The 24,688-nt window shown below is 32.1% G+C and overlaps 1 protein-coding gene across 1 annotated transcript; it reads left to right on the top strand.

Annotated features, from left to right (window-relative positions):
- The first annotated feature begins 3,516 nt into the window (after nt 1–3,516).
- Nucleotides 3,517–23,692, top strand: LOC143078971 (uncharacterized). Its single transcript, XM_076254050.1, has 7 exons — nt 3,517–4,195; nt 6,473–6,503; nt 10,873–11,144; nt 11,824–11,851; nt 13,067–13,390; nt 17,850–18,149; nt 22,944–23,692. The coding sequence occupies exons 1-7, from the start codon at nt 3,665–3,667 to the stop codon at nt 23,276–23,278; spliced, it is 1,821 nt and encodes a 606-aa protein (XP_076110165.1). The 5' UTR covers nt 3,517–3,664; the 3' UTR covers nt 23,279–23,692.
- The last annotated feature ends 996 nt before the right edge of the window (nt 23,693–24,688 follow it).

Raw genomic sequence — 24,688 nt, 5'->3', positions numbered from 1 at the left:
ACATAAGAACGAACTATAAAAAATCAGTTGAAAAAGGCTTAACTCACCAGATGGACAAAAATACAATTGGACGTGGCCGGGTACTTATACATCCCGACACAAAAAGACGCAATGAACAGATCTGAGAGTACTCGCAGTTATCTGACAGCTAGTTCAAAGCCACTAACAACTAATAAAAAAATCATGCATCTAAGACTTAAGAAAAAGTTATTAGAAGAATTTGTAAATGCCGGTCAGATATTTTTTTTACTATCAATAAACATTCCAATTGTAAGAAAAAAACACCATTTGTTTTATAAATCGTATCATTGTATGTTTAGCCTTGAAATTGCATTCTACATGTAAATACGGAAGTAATTCATGTATGCACGTTTTTTCCCCCACATTTATAACGAATCGATAACGTTATATCGACAAATAAATTCTTTCAGTGCTTGTTGATTGGGAGTTTTTTAAACTTTTGAGTGTTGCCGAAGTTTACCGGAGTGTGGTATTGATTAAAGTTAAACATAGCACGTTTAGCATATGAAAAATAAATGGATTGATGGAGCCATGATATTTTGGGTTTTATTTTATATTTTTCATGCGATTCCATGTGTTAAATCAAACTCTTTTCCTTTTAACATAGAATGAAATTCATAACAGTGTAGTTATGGCCATTCATTGACTGGGGAAAATTAGGTGAACGTTCGTCTGTAATGCCCACTGCTCACGACGTACTTATCATAGAAATTTAAACTGTGAGGTCACCAAAGGTTCTAAACGCCTTAATAAAATAATTAAAAATACTAATCAGGAATAACCTTTGTAATTTGAAAATAAATAAAAATGGCCTTCAACACGGAGTCTTGGCTCACACCGAACAGCAAGCTATAAAGGTTGAATACTTAAAATTCTTTACTTGATTTTTTGTTATGGTTTGACCATCAATTTTCCAAATATGATATCGCACGTTCTTTCAGATTATTTTTTTTACTTAATTGGCTTTAAAAGTTACAATGCATGATGTCGTCTGTTTATGTAGTTCATATGTGTTTTTCGTTTTTCGTTGGTTTTCCCGTTTGAATGGTTTTACACTAGTAGTTTTGGGGCCCTCTATAACTTGCTGTTCGGTGTGAGCCAAGGCTCCGTGTTGCAGGTCGTACCTTGACCTATAATGGTTAACTTTTATGAATTATTACTTGGGAGGAGAGTTGTCTCATTGGCACTCATACCACATCTTCTTATATCTATCTATATCTATACATTTTTTTTTCAACAAAAGAATACATCACAAGAATATAAGTTTTGTAAGAAACGTGAGAAATTGTGTTGGACTTGAAGATAAGGCAAAGTGACAAATATCTGAAAAAATGAATCGTTTTATGGTATTAAACAAAGAAATCAAATGATTTTTTAATTATCCAGAACTCTTCACAAACAAAACCCACATGTATACGCATTGAATAAATAGTAGGCCATTCTTAAATGATCACACCGTAGAAGTAGTTGTGCTCTTAATCAATGAGATATTTTGTGAATTAACCCCATCAACTTAATAGTTTTTTTTACAATGGATAAACCTATTTTTTTATTATTATTAAATAATATCATCTCTGAACATTATTATTCTTATAAATGACACGGTTGTATGTGATGATTATAATAAATATTTAAAACAAATTCCTTTCAAGCTTTGTAAAAAGAAAGTTTCATTTTATGTATCGGAATGTGTAACAAGTGAATATTTCAATCCCCACTGGAACGCCTCTGACAGACTGGGTGAGCATAAAATCATAGCCGTTGACAAACAAGTTACAACCTACAAACGTTTTACTGTCGACCACACTGTTATGCAATTAATTCTATTGTTTAACACATTGTACGTTTATGATGGCATCCCACCACGGCCACGTCTGTTGTTTGTATACAAAAAATGTACACATTTCAAAACAAATAGTTTATGCATGCCTTTTGTGAGAAAAGGATTCAAGTTTGATAAACAAATGCCTGAAATACAGAATAGGTACAAGTAATCTATTCTGACAATAAGGATATTCAATCCTATTATAAGGATTAATTTGTAGTCCGGTGCTGATCTCATTGGGCGATGTAGATTGTTTGATCATCTCGCTTTTTTTAAAACGAGTAATACCTTATAATGTTCGAAATGCGCATCTGGTGCAGGAAAATTGGTACCGTTCATGTTACTACATTTCTTTTAGGTATTGCATGACTTTTATTTTGAACATTTAATTTGTTTAATTTTAATAGATGTTGAATTTTGTCCAAAATGGAAAGCTTTCAAAAAGATGTCTGAAAATGGAAAGTTACGAAGAAAAGAAATCTACCAGATTTGGGAGCAAAAAGAATTCCGTCACATTTTGCAATTTTTAATAATAGGGACGCATTACATGTCTCTCTCTGGAATTGAACGTATACTTCAGTTTTACGTAAGAACTTATTTGGCCCTCCATGGAGTCAGTAAACTTTTATATGTATATCTTATTCAGGTTTAACAATACAACTACTCATTTATAATCACATTTTTTACATAAATATGTAATAGTTCTTAGTCTTAAATGTTTGAGGGAATAAGAAGTATAAATGAACCAAAAGGACCTTATAAATGAGAACGAAGAGGTAATTTTGTGCTGTTTATCATCTTACAGACATCTTTAATATCATATTGAACTATTTTTATTTAGATGGATATTTGATCATTTATTGGTCCACACTATATTCTATCATGATGTGGCATGGTTTGAATTTTTTGAAGACATTTTCTCAAATCGACTGATAAAGACAAAACTGAACGGGGAATCTTCAAATAACCAGTTTTTCAAAGAAAAAAATCACATTCAGTGTATTTAACATAAATGTCTTCTTTATATATACAATCACATTTTGGGAACCTACATCAAAACTAAAAAATTACCCACCCAAAAGGAATGTTTTATTTTAATCAAGGTAATAAACATTCAAAATATTTTTTGACTTAGAATAAATAGTAACTGAGGAGAAGACTTTATACCGAAAAATTGTGCTAAAAGCTGGAAAATAAATATGAAAGACAGAAATTGACTGACAAGATGTCACCATGGATGACTGCCATACATCATTCTTAGTGTTTCTCATACAGAAAACATGTAAAAACCATGCAAACATTTGAAAACTCGCAGTTTTCCCACAGCACATGCAAGCCTTGTTTCAGATTATTTTCTTTCAAATGGGAAATGATTCAACTTTGACCATCAAAGCCCGTTATAACAGACTAGACAAAAAAAATCATGTGTTCTGATATGAAAGACATTTATTAGGATACATTTGTTTTCCAGTGGTGATTTTGGTGAGCGATACAAATAGTTTTATCGTGTAGCTTTTATAGATCAGTATAACCTCATAATATAAATTATATTTCAAATTTTATTTTATGTTTATAGATGTTGCATTTTGGCCCAAAGAATATAAAACAAGGAAAACCTTCATAAAGATGTCTGAAAATGGAATGATACAAAAAGTAGACCTCTTCCAGATTTGGGAACAAGACGAATTCTGTCAGATTTTACCATTTAAAGAGTATATATTAGATATACTGATACATCTAGATATCGTATTTGAACAGCGTAGATATGATACAAAAACAGAAAGTCGTCTACCAGTAGATAACTTCTTTGTACCCTGTATGCTTCCTGAAAGAAATAATACAGATTACTTGACACTAGAATGTACACCAGAGAGGACTGTAAGTTTGGCCTTAGTTTTCAAAGGAACCATCATACCTCCAGCCTTACCAAACCGACTAATATGTGCATGTCTGAGTATGTGGACATTAAAAGAATACCAAGGACGGAAACTTATGTTTTCTGGGTTTGTTGGGTTATCATTTGATAAAGAGCATGATATTGTTGTCTGTGTAGAAGGAAATAAGATCTTACTGTACCTAGTCCACAAGCGCTCTAAGGGCCTGATAGTACCTGATATAGCCACCAGTGTCCGGGATTGTTTGTTTGTTACTTTGGAGAGAATATCTGAATTTTATCAGTCAACTATCCATCGTAAAGCCAAAAACAAGTTACCATTCCACACTGAGTATTCCTGCTCAAAATTAAACTGTTTTACTCCAGAAGAAAATATGGTTGTAGATACAGAGGAATGTCTTTGTGAACATGGTGAAAACATTAAACACAACTGGAGAGTTTGGAATCAGAAACTGGTATGTACTTTACTTTAATTATATTCATATTGAATAATTTCTTATGATGCATAAAAGACAGATATTTATGGACATTATATAGTTGGTTTGTTTCTTTATATAGAAATAAGTAAAAAAAAAAAAAAATAAAAAAATACGGAACTCCAAGGAAAATTCGGAATGGAAAGTCCCTTATCAAATGGCAAAATTTAAAGCTCAAACATAAAAGAATAAGAATACAAGGACAATTTTATTCATCAGTATGATAACAATCATTTTTTTCAACTCTAGCTTTTCTAAATCGATACAAATTCATAAACTGTCTACAGTTTATCTACAGTGATCACTGGCCTAGGCGTTTTACTATTTTTGTTAGCCTAGGATTGCCAGTTTTTTTATGGTTCTCCTCATCTTCTCCAGCTCTAACTACCTTTGAAAACTAATCGCTAAAATAAATCAAAGTGTGCTTCCAATTGTGATAAAAAGAAACACTCAACCCCTCAATCCTTTGCAGCATATGCTGTACAATTGTTTTAATATGGGATGCTACTGCGGTTAAGACAAGAGCATAAGTTATGACGAACTTTTGTGTTTAAAGTGGTTCTTTCAAATTAAACAGTTTGTTTGACGCTAAATACATATTTCATGTTATATCTGTATGAAAAGGAAATACTTGAATGAATAACCATATGTTAAGCAATGTCTAAACCCAAAAGTTCGAATGAGTTTTTAAGGTAGATTCATGGTATACCGCCATCTTGGATTGAACAATCACAGTAAAAAATCGGTCTAGTTATTTGCCTAAATCTACAAATTTGGAGACAGATTTGCAATTTGATGGTTAGACTGTTTAATAATATAAAGAAAACTTGGCAATTTATTGTATAATTCAAAATAATTAAACAAATATCATTTTATTTTGCTTTTTGAATCATTTTTTTCAAATGACCCATTTAAGGGAAGATAACTCTTTTAGTAAAAAATTTATACTGGACAGATAGGGAAATTTTTTCTTTTTACTTGTAGCAAGAAAACAAGTTCGGTGACACCATTTTTTCTTTTTATTTTCTTAAAACATATTACAAAACCTATCTCTTCACAATTTATTTCAAAATTCTATCTCATAGATTATTTTTTATGCACACAATTGTGTTTTTCCATTAACAATCTAACCAAATTTAGGCAATTTTCAACGACTCATAGCTTGAAAAATAGCACGGTGACCCCTACTTTTTATTATATTTTTGAAAAGAGCATATTAAAATCTTCATTCTGGCTAAGTATAAGAAAATTCTGTCTCAAAAAAGATTTACTTATGATCTACCTTAAATCAACGGTATTCAATTATATAATAAACATTATTAATGACACTCTTAAATTTATGTTCCATCTGTTATTTTTTCTTAGCTTTTTAGAGTATAATTAACAGCAATGCCAGTGTAGCAATTATTTGATAATACGCCGAATCAATGTGCTGCAATTCACAGACACAGTGTAATGAATAGTATACATTAGGCGCAGACATATTGAGTAGAATGATGTTTAAATCTCGAAAATTCATTTACAACTTACAAACTGAAGTAAAAAACACAAAACTGAGAGAATCTCTCGAACCACAAAAAGAGACCAGTTGCTATACATGATGATGTTCTTCTATTATGCCTGCATCAACCACTATGCAAATTTACACTTACTCAACATGTCATAATAGGTAGGACAACACAATCAGTGTATTTAAAGGTCGCACAACTAACCATACAATCCCTCCAAAAAAGTCACATAAAGGTATTTGTTGTAGCCTCATTGGTGTAACTTTGTAATTCCAAATATTATGATTAATATGAAAACAAGAAGGTGTTGTATGATTGCCAATGAGAAAGCTCTCCATCAGTGACCAACTGATATAGTAGCAACTGTAGGTCATGGTATGGCATTCACTAATTAGAAAAACCCATACCATATATTCAACTATAAAAGGCCCTGAAATGACAGATGTAAAACAATTCAAAAGTGAAAACTAACGAACTGATTCATGCATAAAGCAAAGAACGAAAAACTAGTAGGATGTACACCAACAAATTACAACAACGAAAATACAGGCTATTGACTTGGGACAGGCACATACAAATTGTGGCTTGATTAAACTTGTTCAGCATAGTTTGGTAATCAACACTAGTCTAACATTATACTAACATATAACTTAGAAGCAGATTCTATGTTTTTGTTTCTTAGTAAGTTAACCGGATTACATTAGCTACAAATACTTGTAGAATAATAAAAAGTTTTTTTTCCTTATAGGAACAAATGCAGTGTGATCTTAGTTGTCCAGGTAAATGTATTGACTATTTCTTTTTCTGTTAAAAGATCTCGAAAATATCATAATTCCTTCTCGAGTAAAATATCTATCTTAGGAGTATATTTCATTTCCATTTAAGATATATTGTGAGCTGATAACATAATTACAAAACATTGGTAAGATTCACAATAATCCAGTTCTAAATATTTGTGGAATTGAAATGTGTTTCGGTTATATTTGTGTTCCATTACCCCCAAAAAATCTCAGCAAATACTCCAGCGTTACTGATGAGTCTTTTGTAGACGAAACGCACGTCTGGCGTAAACCTCAAAATAATCCTGGTATCTATGATGAGTTTATATGCATGATATATATAAGAGTTGACTATAGGATTAAACACATTTTTTCTAGAGGTTATTGATGTGTAAACCGGGGCGATTAACTCACAAACTGAATAAAAGTCCGAAGGACTTTTATGTCAAGTTTGTGAGTTAGAGACCCGAAGGACTTTTATGTCAAGTTTGTGAGTTAGAGACCCGGTTTACACATCAATAACCTCTAGAAAAAATGTGTTTAATCCTTATAATTCTTCAGCCAGACATACCCGATTATTAATTTACATTATTACTTTAATGGCTACTATATGTACCATCAGAAGCACAATGGCATGTCGTAACTAAGGAGTACGCCGCCATCTTGACTTTCTAAAAAACTTAAATGTTCGATAAATGCAACAGAATCTAAAATGAACTAGCACCTACCTCAAAAACTTCATTTTAATTCGATACTATCCGAATTTGAAGCGTACAAGTAACGAAATAATCTTCCGTCTGAAAGTTTTCAATCGTATGACGTCGTGTTTTGCCATGACGTAAATTCGCCAAATCATTCGTGAAATTTCCTGGAATTTGATTTAAATTTTATTTTTATACATTTTCGAAGCTGTAGTGCATTTATTTTATTTCCTTTTTTTTGTTATATATGCATTAGAATATAAACAACTGTTATGCAATTGTTTTATAATCTCAACTTGATCTCAACTTGCTGAAAATCCCAGTATCCCTGCAAGAATGTGAATCGCGCATGAATAGATTACAAAAGTAGTTTCGGAAACATGGTTTATCGAAGTGTAAACCAAGAGAAAAATTCTAATTGACCAATCCAATTCAAGTATTTATAGATATGCAAATGATATAAGAATTATTAGCATATAAACCTTTACTGTTTTTGTCATGATTTCACTAATCCATGTTGGTCCAAAGTTGGTTGGCTTGCTTACCAATATTGTTAGGATGTTTACTGAAAATTAAAATCACAAAAATGCTAAACTCCAAGGAAAATTCAAAACGGAGGTCCCTAATCATATGGCAAAATCAAATGATAAAACCCATCAAACGAATGGACAACAGCTGCCATATTCCTGACTTGGTACAGGCATTTTCAAATGTAGAAAATGGTGGATTGAACCTGGTTTTATAGCGCCAAAAAAGCATTGTTGTGTAACTTGATATGATAATACAAGGCATATTTATTAATAACGGAGTTAACTCATGAACAGTTTGGATGTGATTTTTTTTTAAATTTTGATTCTATTGTCACTATAATAAACTCATCATATATACCAGGATTAAATTTAGTTTTTACGCCAGACGCGCATTTCCTCTACAAAAAGACTTATCAGTGACGCTTGACTCTAAAAAAGTTTATCAGGCCAAATAAAGTTCGACGTTGAAGAGCATTGTTGTAGAAATTGGTGTTTTATAAGCGTATAATTTGGAACATGGAACTGCATGTATGTCTTAAGATAAATGTAACTGAAAATTGCTTAGTTATAGAGTGTTTTGATTTTATGGGTAGATATAAAAAAATGGTTTGCAATGTTGTCACATAAATACTTTAAGAAGTTATAAAGGTAACACATAAGTCATATTATAAAAGCTGTTTGACAAACGCAAGTAATAATAGTTATATAATTCTAACATGCCTTACTCATGTTTTCATAACGATCGTAATACTATAAAATGCAGAATCATTTCATAGTTCTCATTGAAACATAGATTATGAAATAACTAGTTTGATAATAAATGAAATACAAGTTTAAATGTATCAATTTGAGTATCATGATTTTAAACTCTAAATCAGCATTTCTTGACAAAACCTTCACATTTATTTTAGAGCAAATTTTATTTTTTATATATTTTATACGACTGCGAAAAAAAAAAATGGGATCGTAAAATGCTATCATGTCCTCATCGGCGTCATTGTCTGCGTTGTCGTCATCCGACAACATTTCGTTTGTCAATAACTTAAGTTTAAGTGTATGGATCTCTTTGAATTTTAAGCAACAGGTTTAATACCACAACAGGAAAGTTGGGATGGTTTTTGTTGGTGATGGTCCCAACCGTTTACGAATTAGGGTTGAAAATTGTTCCCAAACAAGCATTTTTCTAGTTTCAGAATAATAACTTGTGTGTAAGTATTTTGATTGCTCTATAATTGTACCCCAAGGTTCCATACCACAAGTTGAAGATTGGGATTCATGTTGTGGGTAAATGCCCAATCTGTTCAGGAATTTAGGGTCAAAAGCTCGGTCTAAAGCAAGCATTTTTCTAGTTTTCAGACAATAATGCTTGTTTTAGTACATTGATGTCTCTTAAACTGTACAACATTTTATAAAAAATAAAGTTTTTTTTCAAATATTATTTTTCTGGAATTAGGGGGGTAAGTTAAAAAAAGGGGGGGAATATTTGTATGCTCCCACCGTAGCGGAAAGGACATTAAGTTTTACCCTTGTCCGTCTGTACGTACGTCTACTTCCCAAAATTGGATTTCGTTCTCTTACTTTAGTTTGCCTCTGTGAAATGTTATGTAACTTATACACAATTTTTGTTACCACAAAACACAGATCAAGTTTGAATTTTGGTGGCATCACTTTTACTGTTCTAAAGTTATGCCCTTTTCAAATAGAAAAATTGCTGAATTTTTCGTTTTCGTTCTCCAACTTTAGTTTGCCTCAACCAAATGTTATGAAACTTATACATATTGCTTATTACTACACACTACAGATCAAGTTTCAATTTTGGTGGCGTCACTTTTACTGTTCTAGAGATATGCAGTTTTATTTTATTTTTTGTTTAGTGTTTGAGTTGTTTTTTGTGTGGCTCATAGGACACAATGTTCATTGTCAGATTTACCATCACTTGGCACTATTTGTTTATCCTCGTCTGTTTTTAAACAACTGGGTCAGGTTGAATCAAACCTGGCCATACTCATCATTGGGGTATCTAGTTTAAACAAATTATATGTAGTTATCTTCCATTCATAAAGTTATCGTACAAAATTACTACGCACGTTATAGAAATGTCACTAACCATGCTTTTAATACTTCGATGAAATTACAGACTCTGTTATGTATTAGGGCCTTCTTTAATTGCTGATTGATACTTATAAACTCATATCTGTAAACAGATTGTATAATAATCAATATAATGCAAAATGATCAAGGTTAATTCTCTGGACAGTGTCAAATATCATAATGACCATTTGCGTTATTAAAAAATAATGACCGGTCATTCTCAGGAATTAAAAAGTAAATAGACCTTTTTCCTGGCGTTCATTATCACTGGACTAGTATATATTTGTTTAGGGGCCAGCTGAAGGACGCCTCCGGGTGCGGGAATTTCTCGCTACATTGGAGACCTGTTGGTGACCCTCTGCTGTTGTTTTTTATTTGGTCGGGTTGTTGTCTCTTTGACACATTCCCCATTTCCATTCTCAATTTTACTTTTTCCTGGATTTATTTTATATAGACTCCTGTCAGGTTTAATTCTTTTACATATGGATCTTTGACAAAAGTTACAAAAACATTAACTAGGCAGCAAATGCTTTCACAGCCTTACATGCTTTGATTACTAGTTTAATGTGGTATTGCCTATCATTTTGAGTATGAAATAGACAGAGAAAAACTTCATGCCGGCTAACAAATTGGAACTCGTTATTTTAGTTGTATATAAAGCCATGCTGGTAAAACAGCAAGGCACGGCCATTGAAATATAGATAATTATTCCTTATTACAATATCATAAGAACAGCCAGACATGGTTATACAGATAAAAATGATAATTGTTCTTGATGGTAGAATATCCTAAAAACAGCCAAACACGGTCATAAATATATAGCTTATATTAGAACAGCCAGGCAAGGCCATATAGATATTGTTCATAGAATAGCCAGACGGGACCATAGAAACATAGATAATTATTCTGAGTGGTAGACAGTTCTGAAATATAATCACTATCTAAATTTGCTGCCAATATTGACTAATAGTGTTCTAGTAATGTATTGTCACATTTACATAATTATTACTATCTATGCACAATGTTTACGTTTTATACAACTTGTAGGTTTGAGTGAACATTCTTTAGATCAAATTCCAAGTAACCCCGAGTTGCTTAGTCTTTCTGGTAATTGTGAAGAAGACTTGATACATGATTTAGCACTTCGTCTTGGAATGGAAGAGATAGATTGGAGAGACATTGGTAAAAATTATAATGGAAATACAAAGATGGTCAAGTTGTTGACACTTATTCACTTGAAAGAGAATTATTCAATATGTTTTGGAGATCTAGATAAAAGTTTGCAAGAAATGAAAATAACAACACACATATTATGCATGGTAAGCTATATAGAGATAAAGTGTTTTTTGCATTTTATATCTCCCTTTCAATTATGGTCATTTTATATCTCCCTTTCAATTATGGTCACTTCAAAGTATATTAGCTACAATTTGTACAACATCAAATCCAAGTTTTAGAGCTGCTTACATCAAAGATATGTACTTAAATTTCACAATTAGATCGCTGGAATGTTTACATAAACTACAGAAGTGTCAAGAATTGATATTTAATATCGTGTTACATAACTATTAATGATATGTCATTAAATATGCATTGGGTTTATTTCCCAAGTTTTGCCGACACAGCAGGAGAAATGACCCAGATATATATATAGATATGAATATGTGCTATTTGTTTTCTTAATTATTGGATAATTTTTTTTTAAATAAACAGTCATACTTGACGCCATTTATCAAATTATGTAAACATAACAAAATACAACAAATACCTCCATATTATTCAAAAATGGTCCTAAAATAATGGCGATATTATACACATGTTTTTACATCTGTATGACAAAACAATGCTGATGATACGTATTCGTGAATTAAACTTGGACAATCATTAAAGATACACCGAAAGAATGATATTAAATAGTAAGAATTTGATTTTTAACTTCTCCTAAGTTTGCAGATCTCATCATAAATGCTTATACAGTTTATACGACTTTATTTTCAGGTCAGGAGAAGAAAACAAGTGAAATCTAGTAAGTAAACTGTATCTTAAGATATTCATGTACTTAAAACGAAATCTAGTATTTTTGTTTACTGTGCTGTCAACAGAAATCATGCTTAACAGTGACTTTATTAACCTATGGTCAAACGTTGTGTGGGCTTGGTTATAATGCTGTGTCCGTCTATTCATTTCTCTTATTAACTAATGTCTTACAGTAACATTCAGTTTAAAATCATAGAAACTGCAAATGTTGTCAAAAAATCCACATATTCTCATAGAAATTAAGTTGACAGAAGCATAAACATGAATTGTGTTTGTTAATTGTGTTTAGAAAAAACACAAACAGGATCTAATATTGAAAGTGATGTTTTGTCAATTTATGGGCAGTTTTTTCTGATAATCACTTTCTCATTATTTTTTACTCTTACTAGACGAATGATTTTGCTAGTGATCATGTATGCCCCTTTGCGTTCTTGCCATTCACTCATAACACATGGTAATGTGCACTTGTTAGTCTATTTGTGAAGAAAGTAAATTTTTAGAGGCTGTTTCCAAGGGAAGCAGTATGACTAAAAAGGATCTAGAAAAATCCTTGGAAGGTCCATTTTGCCTGAGGGAACTTGATTTCCTTAATAATTTCTAAACATATCAACAAATACTTATAATAGAAAAAAAGTTTAATTTGAATCATGCCAGCTAAAAAGCTAACTGCGCTGATAATTGTGCATTCTGTGAAAAGCATTTTACAAACAGCACTTTCAAAAAGAGAGGCTACAGATACCAGAGGGACATTCAAACTCATAATTCGAAAATAAACTGACAATGCCATGGCTAAAAAAGACAAGGACAAACAGAAACACAAGAGTATACAAAACAAAACACAGAAAACTAAATACTTTGCAACACGAACCCCAAAAACCATTGAGTGTTATCAAAACCTGCTCCACACGAGGCACCCATCGTGTTGTTCATGTCAGCTAAAATCAGTCCTAGAAAATATAATGATTGTTTAAAACATTATTTGTAGGAAAAGATTTTCTAGATTTCTGGCAGTGTGAGTAACGGCCTGATTGAATCGAGTCAGTAAATACCATTTGACACTAAAAATTGATCGAGATTCAGGAAATCTTGTTGTTTTAATAAAGCAAGGACAATGTGTTTAAAAAGTTCCTTTTAGACTAATGTCCATTAGTCCATGTAAAATTATTCACTTGCATGTATTATTTAAATCTGAATTCTCTTATAGGAATTCCAGACGATATCTTAGATTGTATTCCTACAGATGAAATTTTAGACAAGCTAGCACCACAGATTGGAAAAATGGTTTTTCAACTTGGAATAGAACTCGGATTGTCCATAATAGATTTAGAAAATATCGACAAATGTAGTCCCAATTTGACAGCCCAAAATAAGGAAGTGTTATTTACTTGGAAAAAAGACAGATCAGTAAGACCTACAATACGGGTCATTCAACAAGCTTTAGTTAATATAAGAAAAAGTGTACGTTGTTTAGAGGAGGTTGTGAAGAACATAGATCCAAAAACATTAAGAGCTGTGGAAATTGTTACAGGTAATAATATGCTGCGACAGAAAATATGCATGGAAGCTTTTCAGTAGTTTTTTATTTACGGAATAGGTAGCATTCGTAAATGAATCATAATCTGAAATTTGATTATTCCGTCATGTTCAGTCTCCCAGTCAATTTTCAGCCATATCCATTGCGGTTCATTCAGTTATGTTAAAACAATTCACTTGCAGTCAACTCAGTAGCTTTTCAGATAATTTAGTATACAGATGGCATCTGGAATCATCTAGGAATCTCTTTTAAACTATTTGTATATGTTTGCTTCTAGTTGTTAAGGTTTTTTTTGGTTTTTAATTGAATTTCTTTGATATGTTATAGTAGTATTGGTATACTACTCTTGTGAAGTAATGCACTCCAATTTTTCTTTCATTTGTTATGACCTGCGTTTCCTTTGTTAAGTGTTGGTTTATGTCAATTGAATGCATATACATGTGTCAGAAAGTTTTTGGATATTTTAAGTTCTATATTTAGAACCAATCTTGAAAACTAACCTTTCTTTAACCTGTGTCAGTTGTGTAAAGGGAACATATAAAAACTAAATATAAAAGGGACTTTGTTGCTAAACTCGTCAGATTGATACCAAATAGTCCGTTTCTATGTATGCAGGCAATTTTTTTTTTTAATAGCATTTCAGTGTTTCTGTTGTTCCATTGTTTTCCTCATATAGTTGATGAGTTTCCCTCGGTTTTGGTTTGTGACCTGGGTTTGTTTTCGCTTAATCGATTTATGACTATTGAACTGCAGTTTACTACTGTTGCCTTAATGACACAAAGCAAACAAACAATTAACAAAAACACATAAGCATAAAATAGTGATAAGCTAGTTTAAAGACCGAACAGCCTATTGTTTATGCGCATCAACTAACGCAACTTGGTAGTGACATAAAAGCTCTATGACGTTGTTTCTAGCAATGAAAAAACGTCAAATTATAACGTCCTGTTTCGCGTTTTTTACGGATCCAACATGGTGTACGCTTAAAAATACGTCTCCAAAATAAAGAGGAATCAAGCGTCGAGTGGAAATTTAACACAAATGAACAAAAAAGATACTACACTGTATTTAACCTTCGTTCTAATAAAAACAATAAAATATAACTTTTGATCTCTACTTTTTTGCGCCGATCTGCATTTCTTTTTTTTTTTATTCTTTCACATGCGTAGATTTTGTCTTGTAATTCCGCCAATATGCATTTCATTTTGTTTTATTCTTTCATTTTGTCTTTCATTTACGCCGATTGTGTACAGGTTACCGGGGTTATTAGATAGGTGAAATTTATTTTTATATCTAATTTATGTTTTCTGGTCTGTGCGGCCGTTCGTTCGTTTGTCCGTCCGTCTGTCCTGCTTCAGGTTAAAGATTTTGGTCAAAGTAGTTTTTGCTGAAGTTGAAGTCCTATCAACTTAAAACTTAATACACATGTTTCCTATGATTTGATCCTTCAAATTTTAATGTCAATTTTTCAAAAGTTTAAAAAATTGAGTATTCAGAAGGTCAGGCCGATAAAAAATTATTCCTAGAAGTTTCGACATACTGGCAACGTATGCATGTAACTAATGTCTGGATGATTCTCGTAAAATAATGTCCGACCTTGCAATGAAGTTAAAATTTATTTACACTGCTTATTTGACCAAATCTTATAATTATGACAAAGGGTCATTGTCGTTTTTTTATTTGTTTCATTTCAATTTGTCTTAAGAAGAAATGATAAACATTTCGCCTGATCTGACTGAAGCTTACAGTTAATTTCCTTCTGTATGTAGATCATCACTTTAGTTAGTTGCTTGCTTTGTTGGTATATTTTGTTAATGTCCAATTGAATTATCATATATACAGGTTTACATACCTATTTATGAAGATGTCAATCTTAATTACAAAGCTTGAATAAACATTTATACAAACAAAGCAAGGAAGCCAACCAAAGCTTTACTCTACATGCAGTAGGAAATCAGCTGTAAGGCAAAACAAAAATTTAACTTATGACAAAAACAATTGCTCCAAGAAACATATCCAACATAAAATCTCTCCCTTTCATTTAGCTAAAACTTTGCCTAGAAAAGAGGGACGAAAGATACCAAAGGGACAGTCAAACTCATAAATCCAAAACAAACTGACAACGCCATGGCTAAAAATGAAAAAGACAAACAGAAAAACAATAGTACACACGACACAACATAGAAAACTAAAGAATAAACAACACGAACCCCACCAAAAACTAGGGGTGATCTCAGGTGCTCCGGAAGGGTAAGCAGATCCTGCTCCACATGTGGCACCCGTCGTGTTGCTTATGTGATTACAAATCCGGTAAATAGTCTAATTCGGTAGGTCATATTCATGAAAGGGAAGGGGATTGTAGTTACGACGTAAGGAACATATCCGATATCATTTGTGAAACGGTTATTCCATAACGGTCAACCAACTCGTGATGGCGTCCGTAAAATTTACGAAGTGATGATTTCAACTTCACCATTTGGAACTCTTGGTTTAATAGCTTCCTTGTGAGCAGCAAACCTCTATCAAGAAAATCATGATAGGAAATGCAAGCACGGGAATATCGTATCAATTGGGAGATGGAAAGATTGAAAACAAATTTCGATTTTCAATTCCGGCAACAACCTTGTCTTTTTTTTTAATTTACAAAATTAGCAAATTATTTTTATAATATTTTATCCTGTTGGAGAAATCTAACTTTGTAGTTTTCAACAGAAAATGATTTCTAAATTAATTTTTGAATTAAAACTTTTTTTATTTTATGTTTACTGCCTCGTTTTTTTCAAAACATCGTCATGTGAGGTAGTAATAACAGGGATTGTATTTCATGATAGATGTATAACGTTTTAGAATCAAAAACATTAATTCATATATTTTACCTATAATTTTAATTTCCCTATATCTTAAATATTCAGAAATAATGACTTCACAAACTAGATGGAATAATTTCTATACGTTCGTCTTAGTCGGGAAATATAATGGTATAAAGAAGTCCGTCCATGCTTTGTGTGTCCGTCTGTCAACAGTAGCAAATGAGTTCGTTACGGCAAACTTCTGAAATTGACGCGAAAAAAACACACACATTTAGTCTGCTATAGTCAAATACTCTGTAGTTAGCCAGTGCCATCTTTCCTTTATTTTCAATAATTTTGCTAATGAGGGACAGAGAACAAAAACAGACTTTCCTAACAAAAGCGGCGAGAAAGGTTGTTTTTTCAATCAATTTTTCATTCCGACGGATGGGGTTTCTGAAGGTTGATATTGTGCGGCATCAACATCATAAGATCTAATACTGACACATGCATTTAATCTCTTGTATTACCAGATAATAAAGTAGGTGATTATAGTTGTTATTCTTGGAAATTTAAATGTGGGTTTCAAACGTCAAATTTGCGATTTTTTTTCAAATAGTGCGCCAGTAAGGGAAGTTTGTACTATGACGTCAGATGCGATGTTCTGGAGAAAGACAACTCTTTTCTTCGAAACGAACAAGAAAATAACATGAAAATTGCTCATAACTTTTTTGAAAGGTCGGTGACATACACTGTTTTTGGCTTTATTTTGAAGAGTACACGTGGCACTTTCCTTCTTGAAATTATTATAAAGAAATCACTGGTAGATATTTTTTGATACTGGAAACGTTTTTCATTTTTACGTTTTATTTTTGGCGGGAATGAAATAAATCATATTTTTAAAGATCAAAACAATATGAGGCTTAAACTCTTGAACATGTATTTGATAGATACAAATCTACTGTTTAATGTGAAACAAGAATTATGCTTGTAAGTTTGATATAAAGGATTTTTGGAGAGTTTATATAACAAGCAAATATGATGCCAATATTCAGGAAAACACGAAACTAAGGTTGCTATAGCAACAAAACTAAGTCGGTGACCCCAAATTTTTTTCATCATTTTTTGTTATTCAAATCATGAAATACCTTCACACAAAATTTTTAGGAAAAATCACTGGTAGAAATAAATAGGCTGTTTGGTCTTTAAAAACATTAACAAATTATTAAAGAAAAATGTACCTGAGACAAAATATCAATCAAAACACATCAAATGAATTTAGTTTGATTACGGTATAAACGCTTTAGGAAAACTTGACAAAACATCTATTTTACTGTGAATATCACTTTATATATCTATGTACATTTTCGGGAGTTTGCTTCTTATACAGGAATATCATATCTGTGGGCTAAAGTTTAAGGTTCTTCCATAGAATTAGATACTGTCTTGAGAGTTTGAGCTGTGCTCAAATTTTAAATTCCATATTTTGTATGCGTGCAATTTCAAAACTTGGACTAAAGTTCAGACTTTTCGTTTGCTTGACAATACATATTTTGAAAAGAAATTAGTAAATGCAGTATAATAACTGAATACAAAATATAATCATTTTAATATTTTAAGTCAACTTACATGCTAAATGAATTTTTTTATTACAACAATTACAGATAAAATCAGAGATAATGCAGACAGAATCATACAGGACATACAAATCAGTCAAATTTTAGATCATATGATGACACATCTGGTGATATCAGCAGACGACAGACGTGATATTGAACATTATCCTCGACAAGATGATCAGAACAAAGCATTGCTGGATATTGTGATCAAGAGGAGAGAACCTACTTACAGTGTGTTTGTTGATGGATTACATAATTATGGATACGAAGATATCGCTAATGAAATGAAATGTGATATACAGGAAACGAGTCCAAGTACAACATTAGTATCTGCTGAAAATGAAGGTACGAATAAAGTGGTCATAAACACAAGCAACGAATATATATATACTGAAACATATAATATTTTGGTACTTCTGCGCATGTTAGTGTGACATTCGACACAGAGTGTATTTGGTTTGATAATACTTTGTAGATGCAAAAAAGTTCCTCAGATGGGTTTGATTTCTTTTTGACTTCATACATTTTGAAACAATAGAAAATCAAATTTCAGTCCATGATGCGAAAATCAATATCAGTGCATAGGAGAAATAAATTGTTGGTCAATAATTTCCCACATTAAGGTAAACACATCTACACTGCATCAAGAATAAACTTTATAAATAAATTGTTGGTCAATAGTTTCCCACATCAAGGTATACACATCTACACTGCATCAAGAATAAACTTTATAAATAAATTGTTGGTCAATAGTTTCCCACATTAAGGTAAACACATCTACACTGCATCAAGAATAAACTTTATAATTAAATTGTTGGTCAATAGTTTCCCACATTAAGGTAAACACATCTACACTGCATCAAGAATAAACTTTATAAATAAAATGTTGGTCAATAGTTTCCCACATCAAGGTAAACACATCTACACTGCATCAAGAATAAACTTTATAAATAAATTGTTGGTCAATAGTTTCCCACATTAAGGTAAACACATCTACACTGCATCAAGAATAAACTTTATAAATAAATTGTTGGTCAATAGTTTCCCACATTAAGGTAAACACATCTACACTGCATCAAGAATAAACTTTATAAATAAATTGTTGGTCAATAGTTTCCCACATCAAGGTATACACATCTACACTGCATCAAGAATAAACTTTATAAATAAATTGTTGGTCAATAGTTTCCCACATTAAGGTAAACACATCTACACTGCATCAAGAATAAACTTTATATATACAATAGCTGTGTATTAATTAATTTGTATTAATGAAACATATGAACTTTCAAACCATCTATGGATTAATACGTATCAATTAAGTAAAATTAAAGAAATTAATGCATTAAAATAGTTCTTATATAAAATTAAAGCCATCTCTGTTAATACACTAAACATCTCTATCCCTATCAACTCGTTTGATAGATAATATAATGCCTAAATTATCCGTTAGTTGCTGACAAAAAAGGCAATAAAAGTTCAAGTTCTTGGTATTACCTGTAATACTTTATTCAATAGTGATACAGCTTATAGAAAAACATAAATGTTTATTGACGAATGATAATTATGAAAGAGGGACGAAAGATACCAAAGGGACAGTCAAACTCATAAATCGAAAATAAACTGACAACGCCATGGCTAAAAATGAAAAAGACAAACAGACAAACAATGGTACACATGACACAACATAGAAAATTAAAGAATAAACAACACGAACCCCACAAAAAACTAGGGGTGATCTCAGGTGCTCCCTAAGGGTAAGCAGATTAATTATTGTTGACTGTGTATGCCCAAACCATATGTTATTTTGGTCTGTGTGTCCGTTCGTTCGTACGTCTGTTCGTTTGTCCGTGCATTTCTCCGTCGGGTCGTCCGTCTCTCGTTCCCGGTTCAGATTAAACTGGGTCAAGATATATATAGTGTTTGGTGAAGTTGAAATCCAATCAATTTGAAACGAAGTACATGTTCCCGATGATATTATATTTTGTATTCAATTCCAAATTATTTTTTTTACTTCAAGTTCACTGTTTACTGAACATAGAAAATAATAATCCAAGTGGAGCATCTGTGTATAATTGACACATACTTGTTTCTCTCTCATATTTTCATGTATTTGAAATAAATTAATAAAACACATTTAAGACTAACAAATTGTTATTGTTGGCATTTTTCTTTGTATAGAATAATGGAAGTAGATTCTTAATACTAACGGCATTGAAGAGTTAATCATTTTTATAGGCCACTTTTCTAAATATCACATGTGAAGAAAGTCGGTGAGATAAATTCGTTACATAGTGTGCTAGTGTCCTAATACGATATGTAAGGGGTCAATAAATTCCAAATGGTGTTTCGCTCTCACCCCATATGGAATTCACTGACCCAATATATATCGTATAAGGTCACTAGCACACTATGTAACTAATAATATATCCTCCTTATATAACTATGTTGTAGCAGTTTTAGCGTAGGAGCACACTTCTGGATATGAAGTCTGTATAATGATAATTGAGAAGTTTAAATCGACCCGTTTCTCATAGATTTTAGTGTTAAGTTGACCATTGTCAATATTGAGGAAAAGATTAAGATATGAAGTAGTCCTTCTAATGCCAGTAGTATTCTTAATTTCAACTTCACTGGGATATATACATCAGATGTAAGCACTGGCTGAAAGATGGGATATTCAGTGATAGGACATCATCAGTATATCTGAAAGTAAAATTAAAGAAATTTGCAAGGTGATTTTTCTTTTTGTCTTTTAGAAGATTCAAAATGAATTCTGCTTCATACGAGTACAAAAACAAATTGGCCAGTAAGGATGCACAATAAGTACTCATTGGAATACCGACTTTCTGTTGAATTATCATTTTCCAAACTCAACAAATATATTGTCGATCAAAAAGTCAAGCATTTTGGTAGTATCATTTTCTGTATATTTTCTGGTAGAATCAGTATGGTTCTTTACAAAATAAGAATAACTATAACCAAAAACAAGAAATTTGTATCTACGATTCCAATTTTTATATACAAAAAGCTCTGATTAATGAGAGGGCGAAGTCGATCTTTCAATTGACCATGGGAAATAGCAGTGTAAAGCGTAGAAAAATGAAAAGTCTTAATGTTGCTAGAGAATTTCATAGATTGTGATCCGAGATTAAGGAGTAGATCTATAGAATTGTTGAGAATCTGATTAACACCATGGATAGAATATAACTCTTTTAGAATTTTGGTCCTCAATGCTCTTCAACTTCGTACTTTATTCGGCCTTTTCAACTTTTTTGGATTCGAGCGTCACTGATGAGTCTTTTGTAGACGAAACGCGCGTCTGGCGTATATACTAAATTTAGTCCTGGTATCTATGATGAGTTTATTCTCATCACGATATGTGTTAAGGCCATATTTTTCTGTAGAAGGAATAGTATAGTTGGGGTAAATTTTCTGCGTTTTCTTTGATGTTGATACAAAAAGGTAGGACACATTTGTGTCTTGTAAAATTTCATCCTTTGTAAATGATGTTACAGAATTTGTAGGTCTTATACATCATGGGTTTGACACTCCTAGTGAAGTTTAATCAGGAAAACGCGTCAGACACTTAGGAGAAATAACAATTTTTTTAAATGTCTTTTTTGTCATAGTATTTTGTGTATTTCATTACATCTGCTTTGGTTTCACCTTCAACAACTTTCAGGGAACAGTTTGATAAAAGCCATATTATTCAATTTTGTTTCTGAAGTTTGTATTATTAATCTTCTAATTCTTTTCATGAAAATTACATTTTATTTCTCATATGTATCTATGTTTTTCGAATTAAGCTTCACTGGGAATGTTCAAACCCATGGAAAAGCCCATATGTATTTGAATTTATGTGACTATAAGGGACATATAATAGCAAAATTCATCTAAGGTCCTGTTTTCCTGATTCGTAACAGGTACTTAATGAACAATGACTTATAACTGTAGAAAAGAATCTCGATAATTTCTATTGCAAAGACATTCGTTTTGGTCAACTATGAATTGTTTTCAGATTAAGAACAAAAATACCAAACCAAAAAAGCAATTAACCGTACATTGTGTATATGTATAGTTTAAACATATTTATTGATAGGGGATTGGGAAACAAGGTTTGCAACTTATATTAATCCCTTTCCACTTTGCGGATGTGAGTGCTGCCTTGTAGCGGCATTAGCCTGCTCTTTTTTTCGAAATCTACAAGGATGTCTTTTACGTGCAAGAGAATTGACTCTCTCTTAACATGGGTCAGCCATGTATCGTCCCCTTCCGACGGACTATCATCGTTTCCTCAAGACCAAACTCGCAAATGGTGTCAAGGGAGAGCCGAAAATTCAGTCCCCGCAATTTTCATCCCGGAACGGGGAACGAACCAGGAACCTTTGTGTTAGTAGTCCGATGCACTAACCACTACAGTATTATGTATAATTACCCTCTCTCTTAAAAATGTTAACGGAATTATCATATGTGTTTGATAATTACAACGCATAAATATCAATTCAATATATGCAATTTGATTGAAGAAATGTAAGATCTTTCGATATTCAGCTTCTTCGTGACACATTAGATTTAAGATAACAATGAATGAAACCGCAACAGTAGAAAAGCTAAATACCTAAAAAGGACCCAAAAATTAGCCAAATCCATTTAAGACAAACTTTGCAGCAAATGAGTTGAAACCTTAGTTTCTGCATAATTTTTAAATTGATAAACAGTAAATTTTATAGGGTTTGTTATAAATCATGTCAGTACCAATGTAACAACAACTGAGCAGAATACTCTAGGGTAATGGAAGTACATAGCCAGAGGTATCAACCAAGTGATGTTGAAAAGAGAAAACACGTTATAAATTTCATGCGGTCCAAATCGCTTTTCTGGACTTAACTTCCTCTTAAGTCATGAAAGGTCGATAGTTATCAAAGGTACCAGGACTATAATGCAATGCACCAGACGTGCGTTTCGTCTACACAAGACTCACCGGTGACGCTCAGTTCAAAACATTTACAAAGCTAAACAAGTACAAAGTTGAAGAGCATTGAGCACCCAAAACTCCAAAACTTGTGCCAAATACGCCTAAGGTAATTTATTCTATAGCACTTATGAAAATAAAATCTCTCTTTTTATATTTTGTAGGCTTTTCAGTTTGGAATTTTCCATTGTATAAAGTTCGTCTACAAAAGAATTACGTTAAGGTTATCACTAACATACAACATGAGAGCATAGTAGATCATCTAATATCAAAAGAGATATTGTCAGTTGATGAAGGGAAGTGGATAGAATGTGGTAAAACACCAAAGGAAAAGAACAGGACTTTGATGGACATGCTTTTGCGTAAAAATGAACAGGGATTTAATGAATTTCTCAAAGCCCTTCGAAAAGACTCAATTTATGCATACCTAGCAGAGCAAATAGAAAAGACAGAAGTTACTAGCACAGATATGGCAACCCTTCATAAATGCTTGAAATAAAATAAATGTAATAGCTTTTAAAAAAAAAACCAGCTAGGAAAACCATCAGTTAACAATCAATAGAAGGAGGTATTGTCAATTCAATGCATCACGATTTGGTCACCTAAAAGATCCACTGTAAATTCAGAAATTATTGCGTGCATTTATTATTGCCTTTTTTTAAATGGACAAAAATGCGATATTAATTATTGCGATGTCAGGAGAATCTTTTTACCAATATATGTATCAGATATAATAATGTGAGTTCTTATTATTGCGATACTCACTCAGTCGCATTATTCGCATTAATAAAAACCTCGAAATAATTTCTGAATTTACAGTATGTGAATGAATCACAATGTAATAGTGATAACAATCTTTTATCTTAAACATATTTCATGTGTGAGTGTCATGCGTGGCAAGGAAAAAGCTAAAATATGTTAGCTTTTATGAGAGTTGATTACTAAACGTCAATCCCAATATCCATTTGACGTGGCTCGGTAGTTATACAGACCGTCATTGTGTTATTGTGCTATGGTAAATTTTTGTATTCTTGCTTTCGTTTTTGCCAATATGCTTTGTCTACATGCCTTTTTGATTTTTATGCTCCACCTACGATAGTAGAGGGGCATTATGTTTTCTGGTCTGTACGTCCGTTCGTCTGTTCGTTCGTCCGTTCGTCCCACTTCAGGTTTTAAAGTTTTTGGTCAAGGTAGTTTTTGATGAAGTTGAAGTCCAATTAACTTGAAACTTAGTACACATGTGCCCTATGATATGATCTTTCTAATTTTTATGCAAAATTAGAGTTTTGACCCCAATTTCACGGTCTATTGAACATAGAAAATGATAGTGCGAGTTTCAGGTTAAAGTTTTTTGGTCAAGGTAGTTTTTGATGAAGTTGAAGTCCAATCAACTTGAAACTGAGTACACATGTGCCTTATGATATGATCTTTCTAATTTTAATGCCAAATTAGAGTTTTGACCTCAATTTCACGATCCACTAAACATAGAAAATGATAGTGCGAGTGGGGCATCCGTGTACTATGGACACATTCTTGTTTTTATAGTGATTTAGACCATAACACAATGTTTACTGCTGTATCCTTATTTTTGACAATTTTACCTATTATGTCTATTTGCTTTGACATTGGCGTCAATATAATGGAATTCAATGCGACTTTTATACAAGTCAGAGGTTTAACTAGCTATAAACCGTGTTCAATATACCATTTTCGACATAAGCAAATGTTTGTACAAAATCAGGAATAGGAAAGTTGTTATCCATTCATGTAGTGTGTTTGAGCTCTTAATTTTGCCATTTGATTACGGATTCCCATTTTGAAAATTTCTCAAAGTTCTGTATTTTGAGTTATTTTACTTTTTACCAGTGTTCGTTCCTAAACAAATATGATAATTATAAAACAGTCATAA

Source organism: Mytilus galloprovincialis, chromosome 6 (assembly GCF_965363235.1).
Source record: "Mytilus galloprovincialis chromosome 6, xbMytGall1.hap1.1, whole genome shotgun sequence".
Classification (NCBI taxonomy): domain Eukaryota; kingdom Metazoa; phylum Mollusca; class Bivalvia; order Mytilida; family Mytilidae; genus Mytilus; species Mytilus galloprovincialis.
Note: the sequence above shows the minus strand (reverse complement) of the source record. Positions and strands in the feature narration are given on the sequence as shown.